Source organism: Miniopterus natalensis, chromosome 13, assembly GCF_054644295.1.
Source record: "Miniopterus natalensis isolate mMinNat1 chromosome 13, mMinNat1.hap1, whole genome shotgun sequence".
In the NCBI taxonomy this organism is placed as follows: Eukaryota; Metazoa; Chordata; class Mammalia; order Chiroptera; family Miniopteridae; genus Miniopterus; species Miniopterus natalensis.
The window spans coordinates 36,174,282-36,197,376 of record NC_142093.1 but is presented as its reverse complement, the minus strand read 5'-3'; the positions used below and the strand labels follow the sequence as shown (position 1 = coordinate 36,197,376).

The following is a 23,095-nucleotide window of genomic DNA, read 5'->3' as shown; positions in this document are numbered from 1 at the left end:
AATGTAACAGCCTAGGCTGACCTAGTCAACCCTGAAATATCTACATACAGGTGTATTCAGTCTACAGAGCTTCTGGTTAACCCGAGCTGGCTGAGCATTCAGCGTGGTATGCCTTGGGCTATCTCCCAGCTGGTGTGTGCTCAGGGAATGCAAACTGATCTTATTTTCACCTTCAAATAACATGATTTTACAGGTGGCTTGCCCCTCCCCACCCTATCAAGTCTAATTTCATCCCTAATATTTATAAATCACTTTACAGTATACAAAGCACTGTGACATATCTTCTCACTTGGTCATTCATCACATCAGTGTGATGCCAGATTCCTTTTTTTTTTTTTTTCCAGGCCAGAAATAGTGGGTTCTTTTCTTCAAAATTTCTACACTTCCTGTCCCATTCAAACAGATGGGTAAACGAGAGTCTGGTGACCCTGACATAGCAGCTATGTGAAAATTGATGAAATAATCATAGCGTTCAAAATTTAACGTTAGTCTGCACCTATCCATGGGCAGCTTTCTCTTTGGGGACGTCCGTTTGCATTTTCAAAGTGCCGGAGTCCCTTTAGTAAATGGTCTCTGGGACCTGAAAGAGGTGGCTCATCTGCTGAAGTGAACATTCCAGCCCCTCCAGATTGGGGGAGTCACCAGTCCAGGAGGGGAAAGCACCGATGTGTGTGATGCTCCTGAATACACAGACGCCAGTTCCCACATCTGCACGTGTCCATACGTACGTGCACACACACAGGCCTGTGCCCGTCTGCGAGGCACAGCAGACAGGATCACCGAATGTCACCATCCCACACTGCCAGGGCAGTCCTATCTCCCCAGTCCCTCTCCCTCAGGCTTCTGACCTCTGTCTAAACAATGTCTCGTAGGGTCCTTCAGGGCACAGAACCTCAGGAGATATGATTCCTCATAGGTCTCTCAATCAATGATGCCACCTGAGGAAAAGGGACCAGAAAGACCCACATGCAGAGGTGAGGAGAGGAGGAGTCCAGGCACCTCTATGAAACGGCACGTTTCCCTGTGTGCGCCTGAAGTTGAGAAACGGGAGATCCTGAGAATGTTTTTGTTTATGACTACTGCAAGTCTGAAACGGGCCGTGGCCACGTGGCTCAGGTGGCTGGAGTGTCGTCCGGTACACCAAAAGGTTGCGGGTTCGACCCCAGGCTGGGGGGCATACGCAGGAGGCGCCCGATCGACGTTTCTCACATCAACGTTTCCCTCTCTCTCCCTCTCTCCCTTCCTCACTCTCTAAGATCAATAAAAACACATCCTCAGGTGAGGATTAGAAGAGAAAGTCTGAAGTCTGAGACGCTGACACTCCTATTTGAAAATCTTAGGGGCCCCCTTTGCACCTGTGTGCCAACCAGAGCACGCCACACGCGTAAGCATTCGACTCACTCAACAACCCAATAGCACCTACAATTTGCTAGAGCCCTAGGTGAAGCCTGCCGCTCCCAAAACATACTCCCCTGGGGCTATGTCTACCCAGCTTCAAATTCAACTAATTCAGCAAAAAATGTAAAATTCCTCATATGGATTTCAAAAGAATCCCTGGAAATCATTAAGCAAAATTCACTTAACCATGACAAGCGTGGGCAGGGTGTTTTGTTTGAACGCAGCAAAACTGCCCTCTTACCTTTTAAGCTTTGGGATGTTTTGAAATACCAGAAGCTCACAGATTAAAACATCAGGGTGCACACATGCTGTGGACTCAGGGGTTACATTAAAATGTGCTTGGGAGGGTCCGGAGGTGAAACCTTTCCTAAGTCCACACTCTGTCCTGCTGGCCGGTGAAAAGGTGTGGGGAGGCGATGGCTGTGCTGGGCAGAGCCGGCGGGGCTGGGCAGGCCCTGTGGTGGCCCACACGGGCCTTCCCCGGGAGGCCAGCTTGTTCGGAGTTATCTCCCCTGCACACTTCTTCCGACTTTCTCCATCCACTCTCCTCCTTCCTCTCACTTCCTTCCCTGTCCCCGCCCTCGCAACCTGGCCTTTGCCAAGCCCGCAGCCCTGCCAGGGTTCTTGCTGAACCTCTTTTTAATGCTGCGATAAAATGTGCTTATTACCCCACTTAATAGAGGCCCGAAGGGTAATTCTGGTGACTCAGGGCAGATGGTGAATTAGTGGTAAGACAATGGAAATCCCACACCCCCTCTCAGAATCTGCGGCTCTAGCCGAGACACCGCACTTCCCCTCCTCACCGGCGGCCCGACCACGTCGGCCTCGTGGACTTTTCATCCAGCGGCGCATCTCAGTGACTGTCCCGTTCTCCCGTCACCGCGCTCGCCGCGCCGGCCGGCGGCCTCACAAACCACCCACGTGTGGCTAGTTCTGCATCAAGTGAGGTAGATTTGGAACACCTTAACTTAGCAACTGTGACGCGCTGCTTTAAACACACACACCCCCATAAGCACACACACGTGATCACACGGTGGCAGGCGTGGGCAGCTTGGGGCGGCGGAGACGGCGCCTGTTAAATGGAGTTCTGTATGTCCCCGTTCTCACGCACCACAAAGAAAACCTACGAAAATGATCATTTTTCAAACATTGAATTCTCTGTCTCTGTGTAATGAGGCACACAGGGGGGAGGGGAAGAATTTCTGCGCTTAGTGTGTTTTTTTGGCTTTGGTGAAAATCCTCTTTGATTTCGTCTTTAAGTGAGAAGTTTTGTATCAGGCGATGGCAGGGGCTCCAGGAGCGGCCAGAGCCTTGGGTTCGGGCACCGGGAGACACACAAGGGCACGCCCACGCTCACACTCATGCCCACACACAACGGCACCCACCGTGTGCCCAGGAAGCGGGCCAAAGAAGGTGGGAAGCCTAACTTTAATGTGACAGTGTAAGGCGACGGAAAGCAGCTCGGCAGGCAACTCCGTTTTTAAAATCCGCTGGCCCTTAAATCCTTTGCTGGTTGCCCTGCACTTGACCACCCCTCGCCCTCCTCGGGCCCGGCTGCCAGGCGGGGCAGTGAGGGCAGGGACCTCAGGAGGCTCCGGCCGGGCCCCCGGGGCCCCTTTCCCAGGGCTCCTCAAAATCTCACCTGTCCCCAGGCTGACATCCTTTAGGTCTCAACTCTGAGCTCACAGGTCATCACTCATCTGCATTGTTGAATTCCTTCACCCTCAAAATTAAAAATGAACCACTAATGCTAAGCAAGAGTGCGCCGATGTAAAACAGCCCCCAACATATTCCAGAAGCTTTCCGTATGAAGCCTACACAGCGCGGACCCGTCTGCCCAGCCGCTTTCCATTGAGACTCAACGCCAGCACGTCCCATGGGGACCCCGCTGTGGCGTCAGGAGAGCATCTAGATTCCTACAGGGGGTGAGAGCCTTCAGACACGTTATAAGGGGAAGAAGATGCAATCAGAGCGAAACTGCTACCAGGAACGGACAACTAGTTTTACCAAAAAAAATTAAAAAAAAAAAAATCTCAAAACCGGAAAGTAGATGAGTAATTCACCAATTATTCAAGTGCACTGAATGTTCAAGTTCTACCGAGCCGTTTGTTGTGGAGAAAAATCTCATAAACAGAAGAGCAGATAAAGCCTCATTACACTAGGAACCTTAGTCAAAGTACTAATTTGTGTTTTAATAACATTTCCTTTTCCTATGCCATTGTATTGTGGCTGGCATGCTATTAATAAAAATAAACTCTTACATTAAATTATTTTAATGACTCTATGAGCTTCCACTCCTGTAATCATACCTGTGAACTGTGGTTCAGAGTTAAATGTTTAAATTTTTTTTAAAAAACAAACCTCTGATCCAACTGGCACCATTGTATTTCCAAATATTTGTACCTAACTATTTCAAACCTTACTCTTCATTTATCTGCTACGGGCTTTCTGATGAAATTCAGAGTATTTTATATCTTTTCTATTAGGAGTGGCAGAAGAATTTGAAATTTGCCAGTATACCTGGAGTTACAAAATCCCTTTTATAAGATTGCTTGCTTCCCAATGTTTTATTTTACATTTGTAACAGTATTCAGTGCTCCTCATTCTGCAAACAAATTAAGATAAAATAAACTCGAAAGTGTCTTATACAAAACAACTTCAAACCACAAATTTACTAGACAACCATCCTAGCAAAAAGAACACCGGGTAATGCAGAAAACACTGCATCCTGAGTACAAGCAGATAACAGGACCTCGTGAGCGGCTGGACCTTAGCCACGTCGCATCTGCGCTCAGAAATGTGGAAAAAAGTACTTAGTACGAGATCTGCACATAACTGTTACCTGAAGTTGAACTTAAGAGTAAATCTGTAGTAATTCACTGTGCTGTCTCAGCAACACAGGGAGGGACCAGTCCCCTTTGACACTTTAACAGAATCAGAATAACAACGACCCCTCCTAATACAAATAAAAGTGATATTTTTCTTGAACTCTATGATTTAAAAAAAAACGGTCTATTAAAAAAAAAACACACCCCATTCACAACTACCCAATCTTCCTTTCCCAAGTGAAATGCATGTTGTTGATGATTGGGTAGAATAAAAATAAGTAGAATATTATTTAATATACTGCACTGTTTAAGGTTTACTGTTTTAAAGGCTTCACATGCATTCTTATTTAATCCTTGGAAGTAACTCAACAATGTGCGTTCTGTTACTATGCCCATGTTACAGATGATGAAACTGAGCCTGGTGGAGGTAGAGACGCCCTCGCAGGGCAGAGCCCAGCTCAAAGCCAGTGCTCTACTTCTGAAGTGTATACACCTTCTCGGGACACTGCTGGCCTGAGAGGTCGTGTAACTAAGTTACAATCGGCACACTTTATGGCTCATCCTCTAGTGTTTCTGACAGTTTCTCTATTCTACTTCTAAACTCTCAAACTAGAAAATCCACAATTTTGATGTGAGACGGGGGGGGGGGGGGGGGGGGGGGGGGAATCAGCCCAGATGTAAATCTCATTTTATTCAGCTACCTTATGGCACTGTACTTTGGATAAAAGAATTCACTTACCACTGATATCCACTAACAATTAGCAACAGAGGATTTTCCAATTTCCCTGTGGTTTTCTTTTTGGAAGCACTTCCAGCTTTTTATATTTTCGATGGGCTTCTACTTTTTAAGGACCTGTCGTTCCCCGCAGGATTTCCAACTCCTTAAGCTCTCACAGTGTTAGATGCGGAGGTGGGGGACAATATTATCCCTTCCTTCATTATCTACCTTGGGCAAAATCATCAGAGAGGCCTTTCTCAAAGCATCGTTGACTTTAATTTGCATTCCTGGTTCCTAGAATGGCCAAGTTTTCTATATTTCAAGGCACTTCACTGAGGGCGCAACCAAATCGACCCTGAATTCCAGAAGCAGGAGGCCGGGCTGTACTGTTGGTGCACTTTTTAAGGAATTCAGTTCATCAGAATGCCATTCTTCAGCCATACCCAAGCCTATTATTCCCGGGGCTATTCATACTATTTTACCAGTTATAGAGTATCTGCAGTATTAGATGTATACTACACGTGAAGAAAAGCCCCATCATTGATTCGTTAATGTCTTATTCTCCTCTTTTTCTATCAGCATGTTCTTTACGTGCCCTCAATAAATATTAAACACTCAAACAACTCACGATTAGGGTGGCAAGCAAACCGTTAGAATGTCGAAACAGTAGAAGGAAGAACAATGCACCTAATTGAAATGGCAGGGTAATTTGAAAAATAAAATTGAGTTGCTGCAAATTCCAAATTCCAGAATAAAAATGTTTATACTCGCTCAAATGCAGATTGATCGCAGCTTTGAATAATTATCAGACTAAAAAATACGTGAACACCAACAATACATTTGCTATGCACAGAACAAGCACCGCCTACACATCTCGATTATTTTGGGCAAGGAAATGCAGGACATAATCAGTCTGATACTTTTCTTAAGTGATTTTGTTATTGAACAGAGCTTACAAAACCCCACACTAAGCCAAGCCACCAAATGCAAAACCAGTGTTAAAATATCATGGACAATATTCTTCAGAAAATTTAAAACACATTAACGAACGGAGAAGCATGCTTGAGGAAATGAAGGGGTTAAACAATTCTGCTACTCAGTATCTTTTTCCTCCCCTCGAAGAAATTAATTTATCACCAAGATCAATTCAAAATGTAACATTCCTGATTCACTTTGGCAGAAACTAGAGCCTGAAAAACCATGACAATTAAAATAAAGATGGAAAAATGCACTTGCATCTGGAATTATGAAATATAAACATGTAATGATATTTATCTGTATACTGAGGGTAATCTTATTATCTGTCTACTTAGGTCTATGACAATTTTGGCAGAGAGGCCACCCATATCTGGCAAAGATAAATTCCATATGCTCTTTTGAGTTATCGCATATTTCCCATAAATAATGTATACAATAGACTGTAAATAAATCGTACATTTATCTGAACTGCTCAAGAGTGAAGGGCAGGGTGGCTACTCATGAGACAAAGTCTCCTATGAATGAAGAATTTCAAATAAAGGTACCTTTAATGGTGAGTTAGTTATCACAAAGCTCTTAAACTACCACATTCTTAAGTGGGGGTTTTAACATCACTCCAGATCTGGTGGGAACTTTCAAGTAAATGTTCCAACTGAACCCCAAATGCCCCATCTCATGTTGCTGCTAAAATGTCTATTCTGATTGTACCACCATAGCTAATAGCATCTTACTTATAGGCTGCGATTTTTTTAATTTTCTCTACACTACTGGTTTTTATGATCAATGAAATAACTAGATTTAAAATGTCATGTAGAGTTCTTGCCCCATGAAACACACGTGTGTTTTTTTCTTCAGTGTAAAAAAACTTTTAACACTGTAGTAAACAGAAAGGAAGACTACCTTGACAAAAGAAAAACAGAAAACAAAAAGAGCCCACCTGCACTAGTTTGCTAGGACTTTACATTGGAAAAATTGCTAGTCCCTCCCCACAGAGTATCCCCCTTTTTAAGCCCTACAGACACACAAATTATTTCCATTTCTTCCAAATAGTGTACATCTGCCTTTATAACCTCAGACACCGTACACCATTTAGCTGGAAATTAAGTTTTCAGATCGCTAAGGAATAGTCCCTGAATAACAGAAAACACTATAGGTCACAGTTAATTATAGCTTGTCTATCAAATTAAGTTAATGTTCGAGAACACAGCCAAAGAGTTATAAAGACATTAAGAGGAGTTTTATTGTCGAAGGAATTCTTATTCCCTCAGCTTCTAATATTTTTAAAAGAAGAGAGATAAGTAAGTCTTTTACAAGCTTGGATGGGATGAGAAAACTCTGGGTTTACATCGAATTGTTCCCTTCCTTGTCCTTTGATGACTATAGTGATTTCATTAGAAACTTCATTTTCCAGAGTTTCATAATAGTCATAAACACACTACACTTTAAAGAGTTTCTACGGGACACAGTGTGAATGCAAATGCAGGCTAAAATGCAAATCATGGAGGTCTGGGACCAGATCGGACTCTCAGTAAGGCCACAGCCACAGAGAACAAACGGAGGCCTTGAGAGGGCAGCCAGAAAGGGGCTGATAGGAATCTCTGCACCAAGCATTCGATGCCCTGGGGGGCAAACAAGAACAACAGTTTTTAGTTTTACAAGTTACAAGGCACAGGTTGGGAATATTTGATAACTTTGGTCTCCACTCATTCCCATTCGAAAGTGAGTAACATTTTCATCTTTGCAGGAAAATAAACCCACGTGGTGCAGAATGACCCACCAGATACTCAAATAGGGAAATGAGACCTAGCGAAGGAGTTCAGGAGCAGATCTCAGGCACAGGAGGCTTACCACGCAGTGGGAAAGGGGTGATCGGAAAAAGAAAGAGCTGCACTTCTGCCTTCCTAAATAATAACCAACAAGCCAGCTATTTATAATGAATGAATAATAAACAGGCTATCGTTTCGCGTGGCGAAGAATAGGGAAAGATATACAGGAATGGCAATTCACCAGCAACAAAAATTAATTCCAAGTTAGCATCTATTATCAGGTATAATTCTAATATCACTCAAAATGTTACTTATTTACCGACTACTATCATCTACATGAGTCAAAATAATGTATATTTCAATCCATTGTAAAACTGAAGACTTTGTATTGTGTCTGAATGATAAAAAGTAGCAAGACTATAAAATGTTGCTTAAATTTGTTAAATTCATAAAAAGTGGTGATTTTACAGTATTACTTAGTAAACTTATTAGTAGTAATGTTATTTCCTTTCTGTGGAAAAACACAGTTTCATTTAAGTTTTTAAATAACCCATAACATTTCATAATCCTGGTTCTTTACCTCATGATCATAAATCCTATTAATTGTAAATAGAGTCATGAAAAGTATAAAGGGAAGAATCAATTGTAGAAATGTATTTTGAGGGTTAATGTAAAATTTATTTTCACAACTTATTTATTTACCCTCCATCCGTTTATAGTAGTGCACGTGTCATGGAAAAGCTGTAACATGCTTATGGCACATCTTAAAGAGAGTTGATGACTTAGTTCTGGTTATAATTTGTATTTAACTGTATATACTCATGATACCAATAAACAACAGGTGTATAATTCAATAAATGTGGAAATAAGCGTATTATATACCAGAGAATAACTCTTTATGGTATATTTTAGGAATCCTGAACCAAGAAGTAGAGAAATATAGAATAATTTCAAAAGATTTGCACTGCGGTGTTTTCCTTTAACAAGAACATATTTCCTAGATTAAGAAATGCTTTTTGGAAAGAGTGTTCTGAGAGAGTCTAGTAAAGTGTTGCCAATCGGTTTAATTCTGCACACATGAATGCATTAAACTGACTGAACTTGGATTCTAGTGACAAATATTTAAATGGATATATTCGTGTGTATTTCACATGGTATCTTTTATACCATTTATTAAAATGTCAAATTTATAAGTGTGAGGAATCCAGCAATTGCCCAATACAGGTATACTTCTTGGAGAGGTTAAGACTCCCAAAAGCTTTCCCAAATTTCTATAATCCTGAAGTCACGGCACATTAAATTAAGGATAGCGTGAAGAAACCCTTTTATCTTTTACACTGCATACACATACTCGTCCGCTTGAATTTTTCAAATCTGATTTTATACACGCAGGGTTCATTTACAAATAGTAATAGTAAACTATCCAAACTTTTACTGGATCCCAAAAGTCAAAATTTGAAATTGTTACTAAAATTCAAATGGGGAGGCAGGATTTTATGCCATAGAGCCTAACTTTTGAAACTTATTATCCTGACATTTCCTGATGAGTAAGAACACCAAGACCTACATGATTTACAACAGCGTTGTTTTACTCGGGATTTTGAAAAGCTTTAAGTCTAACATCTGCACAACTGTCAGATATACTATCACATGCCTTCTATTTTTATTTCTTTATTTGTAAAAGAATACTTTCCCATAGTTTTGATGTAATTTTAAATATTAATTTTTGCACTAAGGAGAAATGGTAAAAAATTTTTTTGTTTCATAACATAAATTTAAGTACTACTTTCATACAAATATGACAGACATCATAATCCAAAAAAGGCCACATAAAATGCTACAGTTGCAAACATTTAAGACTGTGTAACAAAAATGATTGAGAATGGTATCAGTCTACTCTCCTTCAACTGTCTCCATGACAGTGAAGTCAAATAACGTTGAATTATAGGCCGTCTTAGAGGAAGTCTTATTTCGTGCCCAGTTTTGATTGTCTCCCTGCAAGTCCCTATAGGAATTTGGCTGAACGCCAACTTTCCTTTAAAAGTTTCTGTATACATACTTGGGTTGTGTTTGATGATTAAATGATCATTTATTAAAACTTTAGCATTCCACATTTGTTTGACATATTTACGTTTCAGAAGAAAATATTGCTATTGCAATGGAAAGCATAACATTACCAATATGAAAATACTTCATTTGAATTCATGTTGACAGTATTTTCATTTATGACAAGTGTCTTAATATGACTTGTCATGCATTCTTCACAGTTTCTCCAACTCCACCTGCGAGGGAAGGTAAACTCGTAACAGTAGGCCCCTCGTAATACTTTAGCCTATCTGCTTGGCCTTAATAAACCTAAGTTTCTACTGCCGGGCCACAAATAGTCTTTGTTTTTAAGAGTATGGAGTTTTACTGCATAATTTTCCCTCTGTCACCCAGCAACAGCTGTGTTTTAAATCTCTGGGACTATGACAAACATTTTAACATTTAAACATACGAGTGTTTGAAAACATAATGATTTAAAATTTGTTTATTTTCAAAGTTGGACAATTATAGCATGATACTTCAGTTACTTTTCTGAAAGCAGGGCCCATATTTTAAGCCTCTTTTTCTTCCCCTTCCTTCTCTTCTTCCTCTACTATTTAAGCTTCTGCATGTTTTCTAATAACAGTCTCTAGCTTAGGACCGATAGCGACAGTCCACACAACCACTCTATGTATTTCCAAATCGTGAGCGGTGGAGTCATTCTGGAGAGAGAAGGATTGCTATTTGAGTGACCTATTGCCACAGAGCTAGTTAAATCACTGAACAATAGTTACTGTTATGGGGCTTTACTTTGTACAAAGTAGCATTAGTATCATTGCTTTCCATTAAGCAAGGAACTTTCACTGGGGACTGAGAGACAGAGAGACAGAGACAGAGACAGACAGAGAGAGAGAGAGAGAGGGGCGCTCTGAAAAGGGAATAACTTTTGTTGTATTAGCATCGAGACTTTGAGACATTTAACAATGTAATTGACCTCAACCTGTCTGTGTATACTCTGTACTTTTTTTTTTCTAAAATGTTTTTAAGAGCCCCTATTAAGAATCAATACTTCCCTACTCTGAAATTCACACATAAATACACACTAAAAGGCAATCAGAAAGTAATAATAAAAACACACCAGGTAAACAACTAACTTTTAATTCAAAGGATTCTAAGCAATAAAGGGCCTAGAATGAACATCCCAATTAGCCAGTGTAGTGACAAGCAGTCAACACCTTATTATTTAATCATTAAAGAGAATCTTGCCATAATTTCCCTTTGACATATTTCAAAAAAGAAATTAAGAGTGCACCACATGACCCACAACAACAATCAAAAGGAAAGGTAGATAATTCTAAGACCCCACTGCTTGCAAGGACTGTGGACTGAGAGGTTCCAGGACTAAGGCATTAAGTGGGAACTTATGAAGTATGTACAATTTAAATAAGATGTATCCAAGTGTAAGCATTTAGAAACAAACTACCTGACAATGGGACCATTTTCCTGTTTCTTGATGTTTGTGTCCCATTTTCTTATTGGATAAAAATAAATCACCTTCATTTCTAGTATTAGCAAATATCCGAAGGCCTTATCTTCCCACCTCCCCCACCAGAACAGCAGACCCAATTCATCAAGGGCATTAGGCTGTCCCTTGCCCTTCCATCCCCATCACTGACTATAAACACCTCTCCAAAGACAAAGCCTCAATCTCTGTTAGATGCATCTCATCTTGCTTTGCAGGGAGGGACTGTTTTCAGTCAAGTACAAGTTCAGTTCTAAGAATTTTTTATTTTAAACTATGCTTCGGAAACAACATTCCGGACTTTTAAAATAAAACAATCGCCACCAGGCTTCCCTGGCCCACTTGGGAAGCAAAGCTCACTGGCCCAGGCTGCCCTAGATATCTGAGGCCGGGAGGGCTGGCCTCTCCAGCCTGGGCCTCACGGCCCCGCAGCCGCCCTCCCTCCCCTGGGAAGCTCACCAGCACTTGGCATTTAACCTGCCTGGCGAGCGTGGCTTTCTGGTTCCATCTCTGAGAGCCACATTACTTCTCCCTAGATGCCAGAGACAAATCTGGATTAACATGCAACAGGGAGCCCGGTGCAGCCTGGCAGCCCTACGCCCAAGAGCTGTTAAATGCAGATTCAGCCGAGGACCCCCCGGAGAGCTGCTGTTGAATAAAAATTGTAATCCAAAGGGACCATTTCTTTGCCTCCCGCTGCTAGTGGGAGAACCCGGGCTGGTGCGCCGCTCGGCCCAGCTAGTCCCCGCTCCCTGCGAGCAGGCGTGGCCACCGGGGAGGCCGCCTCAGGGGCCCAGAGACCTTTCGCTCCTTTCTCCACTCTCTCCCCACCCAGCCTTGGAGTGGAAAATGCTTAGATCCAAGGAGTGGCGAGCAACATACAGCCCAGGGAAGGCTTCATTCGACGGCTCCTGTTTGGAGTGCGTCCTGGAGTCTGTCCGCTGGGCGGCCAGGCTCTGACGCGCCTAACCCCTCTGGGAGACCCCAATTCCACCCTGGATCCCCAAACGCGAGCCCCTTCTCCCCTCGGACCCGCGTCCTCCACAGCCCACTAGGCTCACCCTCGCCTTGACGCCTTGCACCGGGGTCCCTCTCTACACCCACTGCCCAGTCGCAGCCCGGCTCTCCCCCCAGGCCGAGGTCCGGAAAGCCCCAGGACCCGGGTCCTCGGGCGTCGGGAGCGCCCGTGCCGAGGCCGCGAACGTGGCCGTCGGGAGAGGGCGCCCGGGAGGGCTGCGCGCGCGGGGACGTCGGGGTCTGAGTGGGAACGAGGGGGGGGGACGGAAGGGGGGTCGGGATCACAGCTTCTACTGGGGTCTCAGTCGGATAAAAATGATTTTAAAAAAACAACACCACCCAACAACACTACAAGGCCAAATGGATTTCCACAGACTTAGCCTTCTGGGAAACCGGCTGGTATCAAAGTCGTCGGTCCCAGGTCCCTGCGCGGGTGGCAGCCTTCACGCCCTCCGAGGAAAAAAGTAAAATAAAATAAACCGTGCCGCCAGCAGGCCCTAGAGACAGAGGGGTTAATGAGCTAACGAGGCCCAGCGCCCCGCCACACCTGAAGCGTGCCCGTCCCGGAGCGCACCCTCTGCGGGGCTCCAACTGGCTGGGCCGCCTCCGCGGGCAGGTGGCGAGCCGTCCTTCCGGGGGTCTCTGGTCCAGCGCCCCCTGGGACCAGAGAGCTAGCTCCAGCCGGGAAAACCGGCGCCCACCGGGCGACCTAGTGCCTTGTCTCCCGCTCCCCGCCTCCCAACCTGGGGACCTACTCGGCTTCCGAGGCACGGTCCTCGTGCGCCCGCGTTCTGCGCTCCCCGCTCCAAAGGGAGCCCAGGCACACTCGCTCCTGGCTCCCGGGAAGCGGTCAATTCGAAAGAACAAAACTTGGTTTGCTGCCCTCCAACCAAGTGAGGCAGGCGAGCCCGCGGGGGTCTCGCGAGCGCGCCCCACGCGCGCAGGCCAAGAGCGCCACCAGCTCAGCCGAAGCTGCGAAGCCCCCTCACCTCGTAAGCAGCGGGGTGGGAGGCACGCTTCTCATTTTATAGGTGGGGAAGGAGATCAAAATGCGTATTTTTTACCCAAGAGACCTGCCTGCCAATCTGCATATTGCAAGTTAAGGTAACTGGGCAACTAAAGTTTACCGAAGGAGTAAGGGGAAGAGCTCAGGGTGGCATATCAATCTTGTATCCCCCCAAAATACCCCATAACTTTGGTCCCTTATCTTTGACTTTAATAAAATAATGATGCGTTCAGAAAATGGGGTATAAATCTTCATTTTGGAGGCAATTAAAGTGTTGATTTCATTCATGCCCCTAAGCGATTCTTGTAATTTGCTCAAATAGCTTTATGTACCCAGCACTAGAAGCTTTTAGAATCCCATTTTCTAGTTAGGCTTGTTGGATTACAATTTTTATTCAACGGCAGCTACCCGAGGGTTCCTCAGCGGAATCTGCATTTAACAGCTGGGGGGTGAGGGCCGGGGGGGAGGGGGCGAAGCAGGCGGGGGAGGCCCGGCAGCCCCGGGTCGGGGACGGGCCAGCCCGGCAGGGCCCTGCAGGTTTCCCACCTCGGCCGCGCTGCACCGGGACCGCTCAGGTGGCTGTTCCGTGCCCTCGTCTACACCGTCGAAAGTTTGCAACTTGCCAAAGAATAGTAAGGACCCGGCGCGCTGGCGCTTTTCAAAGCTCAGCTCTGCCTGCCCTGCACTCCTCCTGGGGAAGGGAGGATTCCTCCTCTGTCGCAGAGTTCACCAGATAAGTCAAAGCTGGGAATTTATTTTAAAGGGGGGGCGACGTTTAGAGAAGAAAACTTTAGGGTGACACCAAGACCGAGAAGTGGGTCACTCGGGCAAGGACGCCGCAAGACAGCCGCTGGTCAGCAGCGATCAGGGCAGAGCCTGCAGGGAAAGCTGCTCGACTGGCGGTCCTTTGGCTTAACAAAGGCAGGCTGATCCCCCCGCCCCCCCCCCCCAAGACGGGACTCACGTGCCAAGTCAGAAAGAGAAACAACTCCGGGCCTTCACTTATATATGGAGAGGCGGAGGGAGGCCCGCAAACTCCAGTCTCCAGACGCATTGCAACAATTCGCAACGGAGCGCTGTCGTGAGCCCTGTTTTATCCCACCCACTCCTCACATTTTCACTTTCATGCTATTTTTGCAACTCCTGTGGACCAATCCAGAGACACAGCGACTGGACAGAGAGAGACACCGGGAGCGAAGAGCGGTGTTGGGGTGAGAGAGAGAGAGAACCCCCTCCCCCGCCACGCACACCCAGCAAGCCCAAATAAAAGTCGTCCCCACTTTACAACGCTGCGGAAGGAGGGCCTGGGGGGCGCACGCGAGAGGAGGGGGCGAGGCCAGCGAGAGCCCGCAGCTGAGAGTCAAGGTGGCGCGAGGTCCCCCGCCCGCCACAGCGAGGGAGTCGCCAAGGTGCCCTGACGCTGACGCTTCCAAAAGCTGCCAACCCAGAGGGCCCAGAGCACGTACCAGCTGGAGGAGTGGAGAGGAGTAGAAAAGTCCATATTTATCTGTTTTTATACCCTAGGCCTGGTCTTTTTTTTTTTTTTTTTTTTTTTTCTATGAAGTACAATAAAATGGGCGAGCTTGCAGCGAGCACTGCACAAAGCAATGTTCAGTGAGGTCTAGAAGCGCTCGGCCGAGGAAAACTGACAAGACAGGCTAATGAACCGTACAGACAGGGAGAAAACGGCCAGCATTTGCTAGATTTCAAACCACTGCTGTCTTTCTTAGACTACCTATCTTGGGTTTATTCCTAATAAAATAAGAAATAAGCAGACCCTTCTCTTTTCTTTAAGATAGAAGGGGGGTGGGGGAGGGATGCTCCAGAACAAAGCCCTACAATCAGAGGCGGTCACTGGCAGTTAACACTCCCATTATTATAGAGGGTAAATAAAATAAAGACAAAAATTAAAAGCGACAAGAAACAGGTCAAGTTTGCAGGCAAAGCTTTTACAAGCTCATCTCTCCAGGTCGAATCCCAGAGCCAGCCTTAATGAAGCAATAATAGCCACATTATTCAAAAATTTTCATTTCGATGGAAATGTATCTAAAAGAGACTTAATCATATGCAAATAATAAAAGGAGGTGGTAGTGACCCAGCGAGCAATATGCATACAGATTTTTTTTTTTTTTCCCAGGGATGTTGAAATTGAAAAGCACATACCTGGTCGGTTAGATTTGCTGATCTTGTTATATCTTCACTGTCTGATTTTGATCCACCCTCTCTGTCGTCTATCACCAAATCGATAGGCATTTTCCCTTTCAAACAGCTAATATACCGGTGGCAGAAATTGTCACATAATTCGTGTACCTACATTATGACAGAAATAAAAAAAAATGGAAATATAATCAAGAGTGCATAAATGACATTGACAAGTGCAATCCACCCCCCTTGTGAGATCCAAACTTCCAAATAGGGGAAACACAGGGCAATTGTCCTCCAGAGACCCCCAGACGCATCCAGAATTAGGAATAACTTTCTTTTCTTGCAAAATAGAGATATCCCAGAAAATTGACAGTGACAAGATGATTCACAGGCTACAACGTATTCAACACCCGTGTTAAATTCATCTGCTTCCAGGGCTGTGGCCATTAGAGAGGTGACCTGCGTAGGTGACACTTAAGGTAAACTATTTAATTTCATCCAGTTACTTTATCATAGGTCTTTTTCAATATGTCTAAGGAAAAATGCAGATATATGTAATATTGGATATATATATATATATATTCAAAGGACCAGTACTGTGGTGGCATAGGATATATGCCTGACAACCCAAGTCCCTATAATATTTATAATTAGGATTTCAATCCATAAGAAGCCTATTTTAGGATACTTCCTTTTAAAAATAAAAGGAAATCAAATTGCCAGTAATCAATATGTGAAAAAAGCCTACAGCCACAAAAATGTATCACATTGATTTTTTTTTAATATGAAAAGGAAAGAGATAGCTTCAAAATATTTAGGTGTAAGTGGAGTGGCCTCTTAAAGGCCCCAGTCATCACTGACATGCAAAAATTCACAAGAAACCCCAGCGTGCTTGCAATTCGACGTTAGTTTGAATTACAATGCATTAAGTTTTTATTGCTGAGATTTATAGAACAGCTAGCAAAATTGTGTTATCCCACACCCTTTCTTGAGTGTGAAGGTGGGGTGTGCACAGGATTTGCAGATTCAAGAAATTGACACAACTATCAACTCTGCTTTGTCTCTGCAAAACGTTTACTGTGTCTCTCCCACCACCTCCTCCAGACTCCCTGCCCGCTCCTTCTCCCCCCACCCTCGGCCTGGCCTCTCCTCTGTGTCTGACATGCCGCTTGCTCTCAGACTGTCTTCCAGAAACTCACTAAAACTAAACAAAACTTCCCCCCTCTCAGAGGTAGCAAAGAGGAAGAGGCCACAAAGGTATAACCCGGGAAGCAACTCACAAAAGCATTCATTCTAAACATCACCGGGGGATGATGCATAGAATTGCAACTATTTATACAAAGCCAGCAAGGTATTAAGAATGACTGCAAGGCTAGGGCGTTTGTGATCCCGGTTTCAGTGGCTGAAATTGTAATTAAACTGCAAAGAGAAATGGACGCTAAGATTGGCCTTGACACTAATTACCAGGAAGAAAGACATTTATGCAAATGTTTCAGGAGCCTGAACTTCAGCCATTCTGCACCCTCCCCCCACCCTGTGTGTTTGGGGGTGAGGGGGGCGAAAGGAAAAGGGGCTAGAGAAATTACCTTCTCTAATTCCAACAGATGAAACCTTAATACTTGTATGGCTTGAATCATCTGCAAAGACACAAAAAGAATGAGCACCCCATTCCTAGTTTGCAGGAAACTGGCTGTCACAGCTCTAGCATCTCCAAGCCCACCGCTTTCCCCCCCAGTAAATAGAGTTATTTTGATTTATGGCAATAACACTAAAACTTAATAGCAGCGACTGGGTACCATCTAGAGGTTTATATTTCTTAAGGAGAAAAAAAAAATAGCTAAAACAACAACAAAGCATCTAAGTGGGGATCATAAACACTCTCCTCCCCCATGGCTCTCTCCCCTTTCTCAGCCCCACTGCCCCCACCCCACCCCCAAAAGGGCCACATCCCTGGACTAGACGTTTCCTTGGAAGGTGAGCACGGAAAACAGTCCAGAGAGTCCCCAAATTGGGGGCTTTCAGCACTGCAGGCTTTCCGCTGCCTTCTGCACAGCTTTCAGGCAACCCGGTGGCTGGGGGGCTCTGGCCCGGCCGCTGCCCTCGTGACGGGCTCTGAGGGCTGGGGAGCCCGCAAAGTTTAAGCACACAGGCTGACAGGCCGGAGATAAATCCCCGCGCTGATTAGGGCTGCGCTGCCCGGCTGTCAGAAAAAACAAAAGCTCGCGTTTCTCCGCGCCGCTCGCCCGGCCCCTCTCCAGAAAAAATTTATTTCCCGGGGATCTTGTCCCGGACCACTTGTCCGTGGACGGACACATTTGCAGCCAGACCTGCAGCAGCGGGAAGACCGGTCTAGAAACCTCAGGGCTCTCAAAGCAAAGCTGGGGGGCGCAGGGGGGGGGGGGGCTAGAGGGAGGGGGACTGGGGAGAGGGGAGTAGGGGGTCCACTCTTACCAAGTTATCCAGTTCTGGATTAGAAGAAAATAGAGGTTTTTCTGCGCGAATCTAAATACAAGTTGAGAAGGGATGGGGGAGAAAGAAACATTTGAAATCTGGTCGCCTTCCTAGTCTCTTGCCTCATTCCACTGTCTGTCCCGGCCAGGGTGTAACCTCTTGGAGGGAGACTCGGTGACACGGAGTGGGTCCCGCAGAGAAACACTTCCACGGGGACCAAAGAAGCCGAAACCAAGCCCAGAGCTCAGGGTGACTTCTACCAGCAGCTACCCTTCTAGAGGAGCTGCTCAGCTGGCCAAATCCAAGGCAGCTCCAGCACGTGGTGTCTGGGATTTTATTTTATAAAGGGAGCTTTCTGCACTCGGTTGTGGAGCTCGAGTTGGGATGGACAGGGGCGGTTTCGAGTCACCCGCAGACACTCACACAGGAGGAAAATCTCAGGGTAGTTTGTAACAGGCATGGCTTAAGGTGGACTAGTTGCTAGTTGCTCTTGCAGATAGGCTGGGTGGGAGGGGAGAAAGGGGGGCCCTTTTTGGGGTTTTTTCTTTCCCCTTTTACTTTTTAAACATTCATTTTGCTGACCTGTTTGGCGAACACGGCTATATCTTCATTGAATGACTCTGACGAGCAGACGTCCCCGCCCGCCACCCCTGGCTCGCGGGGGGTACAAGTAGCTAATTCACATTTCTCAAAAATCAGTGCTAAGAGAGGGAAGAGGGGGTGTCTGCAAGAAAATACAACAGTCACAAACAACACAATGGTTAGTCCCGAGTCAGGGGGAAAAGGCGCCCAAGAAAAGCAGCTGGAGGAGCTGGAGGCAGGGACCCCCCTCCCTGATTCTGTCAATTACTTTTTTCCTCCCCCCACCACCCACCCACCCAGGTGACTGCTCACCTCTCCTTCCACCTAGGGCCCCAAAGTTGGAGGCCCTAAGCCAGGGACCTGTATCTGAGGATCGGTCCAGCTTATCTGGCCCGAGAAATTGGTAACATTTGCTAAGGATAAAACCCAAGCAGTTCCAGCAGCCATTTTGAATTAAGTTTCCCACCCGCCAAGCCCTCGTCCCTCTGCTGCACACCCAGGACCTGGAGGAAGGAGAAAGGCGCCGGGCACAGGGGCTGGGAGGGCTCGTTCCACTGGGCTCCTCCAAGGCAGCCCCGCGAAGCCCGGCCTGGGGATCTCGGTGGCAGGCGCTCAGCTAACTTGGGGACAGGACCTCTGAGGCTGCCGGACCGGCTGTCAGGGGGGCTGCACCTACCGATCCCCACCCCACGGCCCTCGCAGAGCGAGGAGGCGCCTCCTGGGCTCCCTGCACACTGTCCCTCCCTTCGCCGATGACCCCCGACACCCCCAAGAGAAAAGTTCCTTCCAATGGTCCTGCGGGAAAGCCTGGAAGCCTTTCATTTTGTCTCTGCGGAATGGCAAGGCAGCTAGGACTGCGAGGGGCCTAGATGTCGCTTATCTCAGCCCATAAAAGAAAAAAAAAAAAAAAAAAAGCAAGCTGCTCCTAATGCCCAAGGAGGTGTCTCAAGTCTTTTATTAGCTCTCACAGCTCAGCTGGGAATTTAACAGTTTGGGGTCCTTTTCAAAGCTTCCCCAAATGTTCTGTCCCAGAGCCTAAACCATTTGCAGTTAACGCTGCGGAGAGAACGCTGGGATTTAAACAAGCCCATCGCACAAGGGACCAGAAGAACCGAGCAGAAAGGGTGTGCAGCCCGGGAGGGTCAGTGTTGCATGATTTTTTTTTTTTCCCCAAAAGAAGAAAGTAAAGTTGCTGCAAAGTCAAAAGAGGTCCCCAAATTCATCAGCACACAGTAGGCACAAGGGACTTCCAAAGGATTTTACCAGGGTCGTGTCTGATGGAATGGCCGGGACAACACGGGGTGAACCGCACAGGCAGAGAACAACACGGCCCACAGCACCCCGCATCTACTTCTAAATCCTGCAGGTTTCGCCTTTGATCACACACTACCAAAACGTCTAGAAGTCTCTTCATGTCTGCAATAATTCAGATCGAGCTCCCCTCCTTGACTACAGTGGTCAAACTTTCTAAATGCAAAGCTTGTTCCCCGGCCTGACCTGCAACTGTCTTCCCTCGATTTTATTGTGCGGTGGCAGAGCCAGCGCACGGTTGCTGAGTAAACTTAGCAAGTCAGAACAATCAGTGGCTTAAAAGATTTTCCCTTAAACTAAAAGTTTCGTTCCAACACAAAGGCGCCTACAGTTAGAAACCCCCAACGCTTTCCCAGAGCGGCGCGGCGAGCCGGGACACCAACCCGGCCAGAGAGGGAGAGGGACCCCGGGCAGCTTCTCCCGCAGGGCGACCCCTCCACCGGGCACGGCCTCGGCGGGGCCTGCCGCTGGGCAGCCGCTGAGCGCGCCTGGGGATGGGGGCGTCGGGGATGGCAGGCAGCCTCCCCAAAGTCATCAGGCAGTGCGAATGAAAAGTCACCAAGTAGTGGACCTCCAGTCCAGAGAGCCCTGGCATTCCCCTCGCCAAGGGCAAAGGGAACCAGGGGAAGCCCCGCGTCCGGGCTGTTTAAGCTGCTGCCCATTGTACCTACCCATAAATGGCATCTTTATCTCTCTTTAAAGCGTCATTGACGGAGGAACCCATGCTGGGGGCCATGGCGTTGGTGTGAGCTGTGTGCGGGTACTGATGCGAGTGCAGAGGAGGCCCGTGGTTCAGGTGGTGGACCGGCTGCATGGATCTGGCCGCATGCGGGTCCCCGTACATCGTGGAGGGGATGCCCACTCCATCCATGCCCCCGTAATGGGGTAGGTCGTCGTACTGCATGGCAAACAGGAGAGAAACAGGGTTCAGAAGGCCAGGCGGGCAAATGGGGGACCGGCAGGGCACGGAGCTTATATAATGTCAGTCCAGCTGGATCCTTCAACCTCGAATTCGGTGGCCTTGCATCTATATAAAGTGGAGATTTTCTTTTTTTAATTAAAAAAAAAATTTTTTTTTTTAAAGTAAAAATTCTAGGATTCTCGGCGAGACCCGGCTAGGATGAATGGTCTTGCCCTGACTTGTGTCCCTATCAACTAGTTCAGAAATTCAGAATCCTTTAGCAAGGAAGGAAGGAAAGAAAGAGAGGCATTTTCCCGGAGGGTGGAAGGTAAACCGTGCATGTCTCCATAGGAGGAAATTCAAAATCACAATAATAAAACGTGCCAGGACAGTGCAGCAAACCCGCCTAGTTTCACAGCCCCTTCTCATCAGGGGGAATTAAAAAAAAAAAAAAAAAAAGTTACGATGGGAACAGCTACGCCAAGCACGTGAATTCAGACAGGCTTCTTATTTTATTTCCCTGCCAGCAAGAGGTTAGGCAGTCCTGCAAGACACTGCATTTCCTTTGCTTTCCAAGACAAACTCTGCTAAATTATACAAAACTAACCGGCCCCCTTGTAAGTGAAACTCAGAGAAGGGTAGCTTTTCTTGTACATTACAGCTGGATTTAGAATTGGGCAATTTCCACCTCAATGGTAAAGAAAATCTATAGTTGGAACAGTTATTCTATTTTCTCTACTCTTAAGAACTTTCTACCCAGACTAGAAGTCAATGAGGCAAATGTTACTCATCAGGTTTAAAGTAAATTCAATAGCAAATGCATAAACAACCTCCCATCTTCCTCCTCTAGAAAAACTACTTTCACATTGATTGTCATTATTTTTGTGTGTAAAATTTAGCTATTGAGATTTTTCTCATTGGTTCATTCCAGGCAAGTTTTTTTCCCCCCTTAAGATTTGAAGGCATCAGAGTGAAATTATTTTCAAAGAAAAGAGGAATTGCCACTTTCATCTCCTTAGAGCCAGAGGTGTGAAAAGAGTTTGGAAGAACGCTGACATTTGCCTGAACCAAAGGAGAAAAAAAAAAAAAAAAAAAAATGTGTCAGCCTAGTAACTTTCTTTTGCAAACAGGGCTTTGAGGGCCAGGACACAAATTATGCAAGGAAGGCTTTTTGTAGACCCCCTTTCTTTTAAGAAACTACCACAGTTGGGTTGTCATTGTCTCACTTTACTCTCACTACATTTCCATTCAAATAGGAATATTGGAGAAATTAGTATTGCATTTTAAAAATGAGTAGCTGTGTGCTTAGTATCCAATTAGTGCAGGGCTTGTCTAAGATAAACTTTCTAAGTATTACCTTGCATAAAAATCCATGCACATTAAAATTACTTTTAAAAGATTAATGTTTCCCGACTCCCCAAAAAACCGTTGTACTATGACAAAGTTACTGGCTTTAAAAAGCTAAATGCTTCTGATGGTATTAAAGATGAACATAATCAATAACATAGCAGAAGTTTCTAGCTGTTCATTTTAGTTTTAAAATAGCTCTAAACTTTTGCTCTCTGAACTCTCACATTATAGCATTAGCTATCTAGCTATTTTTGATTTTGATTTTTTAACCAGATGGTTGCCCAAGCTTGTATTTTTATTTATATAGCTGCTGGTTAAGGAATCTATAGAAAACTTGATTATTCGAATTAACATGTAACATACATAAGTCCACAAACGCACTGAATAAATACGCTCACTTTAGGCCACGGCTTTAAGAGCCTCATTCAAAAAGACAGAGAGGAAAAAAAGGAAACTTTTTAGCAGTGTCTTTCAGCCACGTTTCAATTTAATCTCACATTTGAGTTCCACAATTGTTGTTGTTTTTTAATACGTACCCTTTGCGCCATCGGCCTCCCTGGCTCCCTTCCTACTTCAACTTCTAATATATCCTCTTTAAGGCCAGTGTGAAAGGAAACAAATACGCAAACTCCCCCGGAAAAAAAAAAAATGTAAAAGCAGGACGAAAAAATCCCTTAACGTCTCCAGCAACGTGAACTACTAGTCCCAGATCTTCGGTCTACGGGACCTGAAGCAAAGCGCCCGAGTCACTGAGCATAAAAGCGCTCCGTTTCCAAGACAGCGGCAGGGGCAAAAAAAAAAAAAAAAAAAAAAAAAAATCCAAAAAAAAAAAAAAAAGCAAGCAGATCTTCTCTCCCCAAAAAATCAGTTTAAAAAAAAGAAGGAAAAAAAAAAAAAAAAAAAAAAAAGAGCGCCCCTCAGACCCAACTACCAAATCTCATGGCTTTCTGCCACTCCGGCTGTCAATCACAGGCGAGGTTGTCAACGTGGTGAATGAATGATCATCCGCTCTGTCTTCTTCTGGTCAGAACACCTCCAATGTTAATATTCAAATGCACAAAGCCCTAGCGCTCGCTCCCCTTGAATCAGTCCTAATT

The 23,095-nt window shown here is 45.5% G+C and overlaps 1 protein-coding gene across 1 annotated transcript in view; it reads right to left on the bottom strand.

Moving 5' to 3' along the window:
- Positions 1-22,824, bottom strand: part of MEIS1 (Meis homeobox 1) — a 126,167-nt gene extending 103,343 nt beyond the window's left edge. Inside the window, exons 1-5 of the mRNA XM_087823602.1 lie at positions 22,535-22,824; positions 20,419-20,645; positions 18,437-18,578; positions 17,855-17,905; positions 6,511-6,513 (exon numbers count right to left, since the gene is read on the bottom strand). Coding sequence (XP_087679728.1) covers positions 6,511-6,513; positions 17,855-17,905; positions 18,437-18,578; positions 20,419-20,645; positions 22,535-22,546 — 435 coding nt within the window. The 5' untranslated portion in view covers positions 22,547-22,824. The remainder of the gene's footprint in view (positions 1-6,510; positions 6,514-17,854; positions 17,906-18,436; positions 18,579-20,418; positions 20,646-22,534) is intronic.
- Positions 22,825-23,095: the final 271 nt, after the last annotated feature.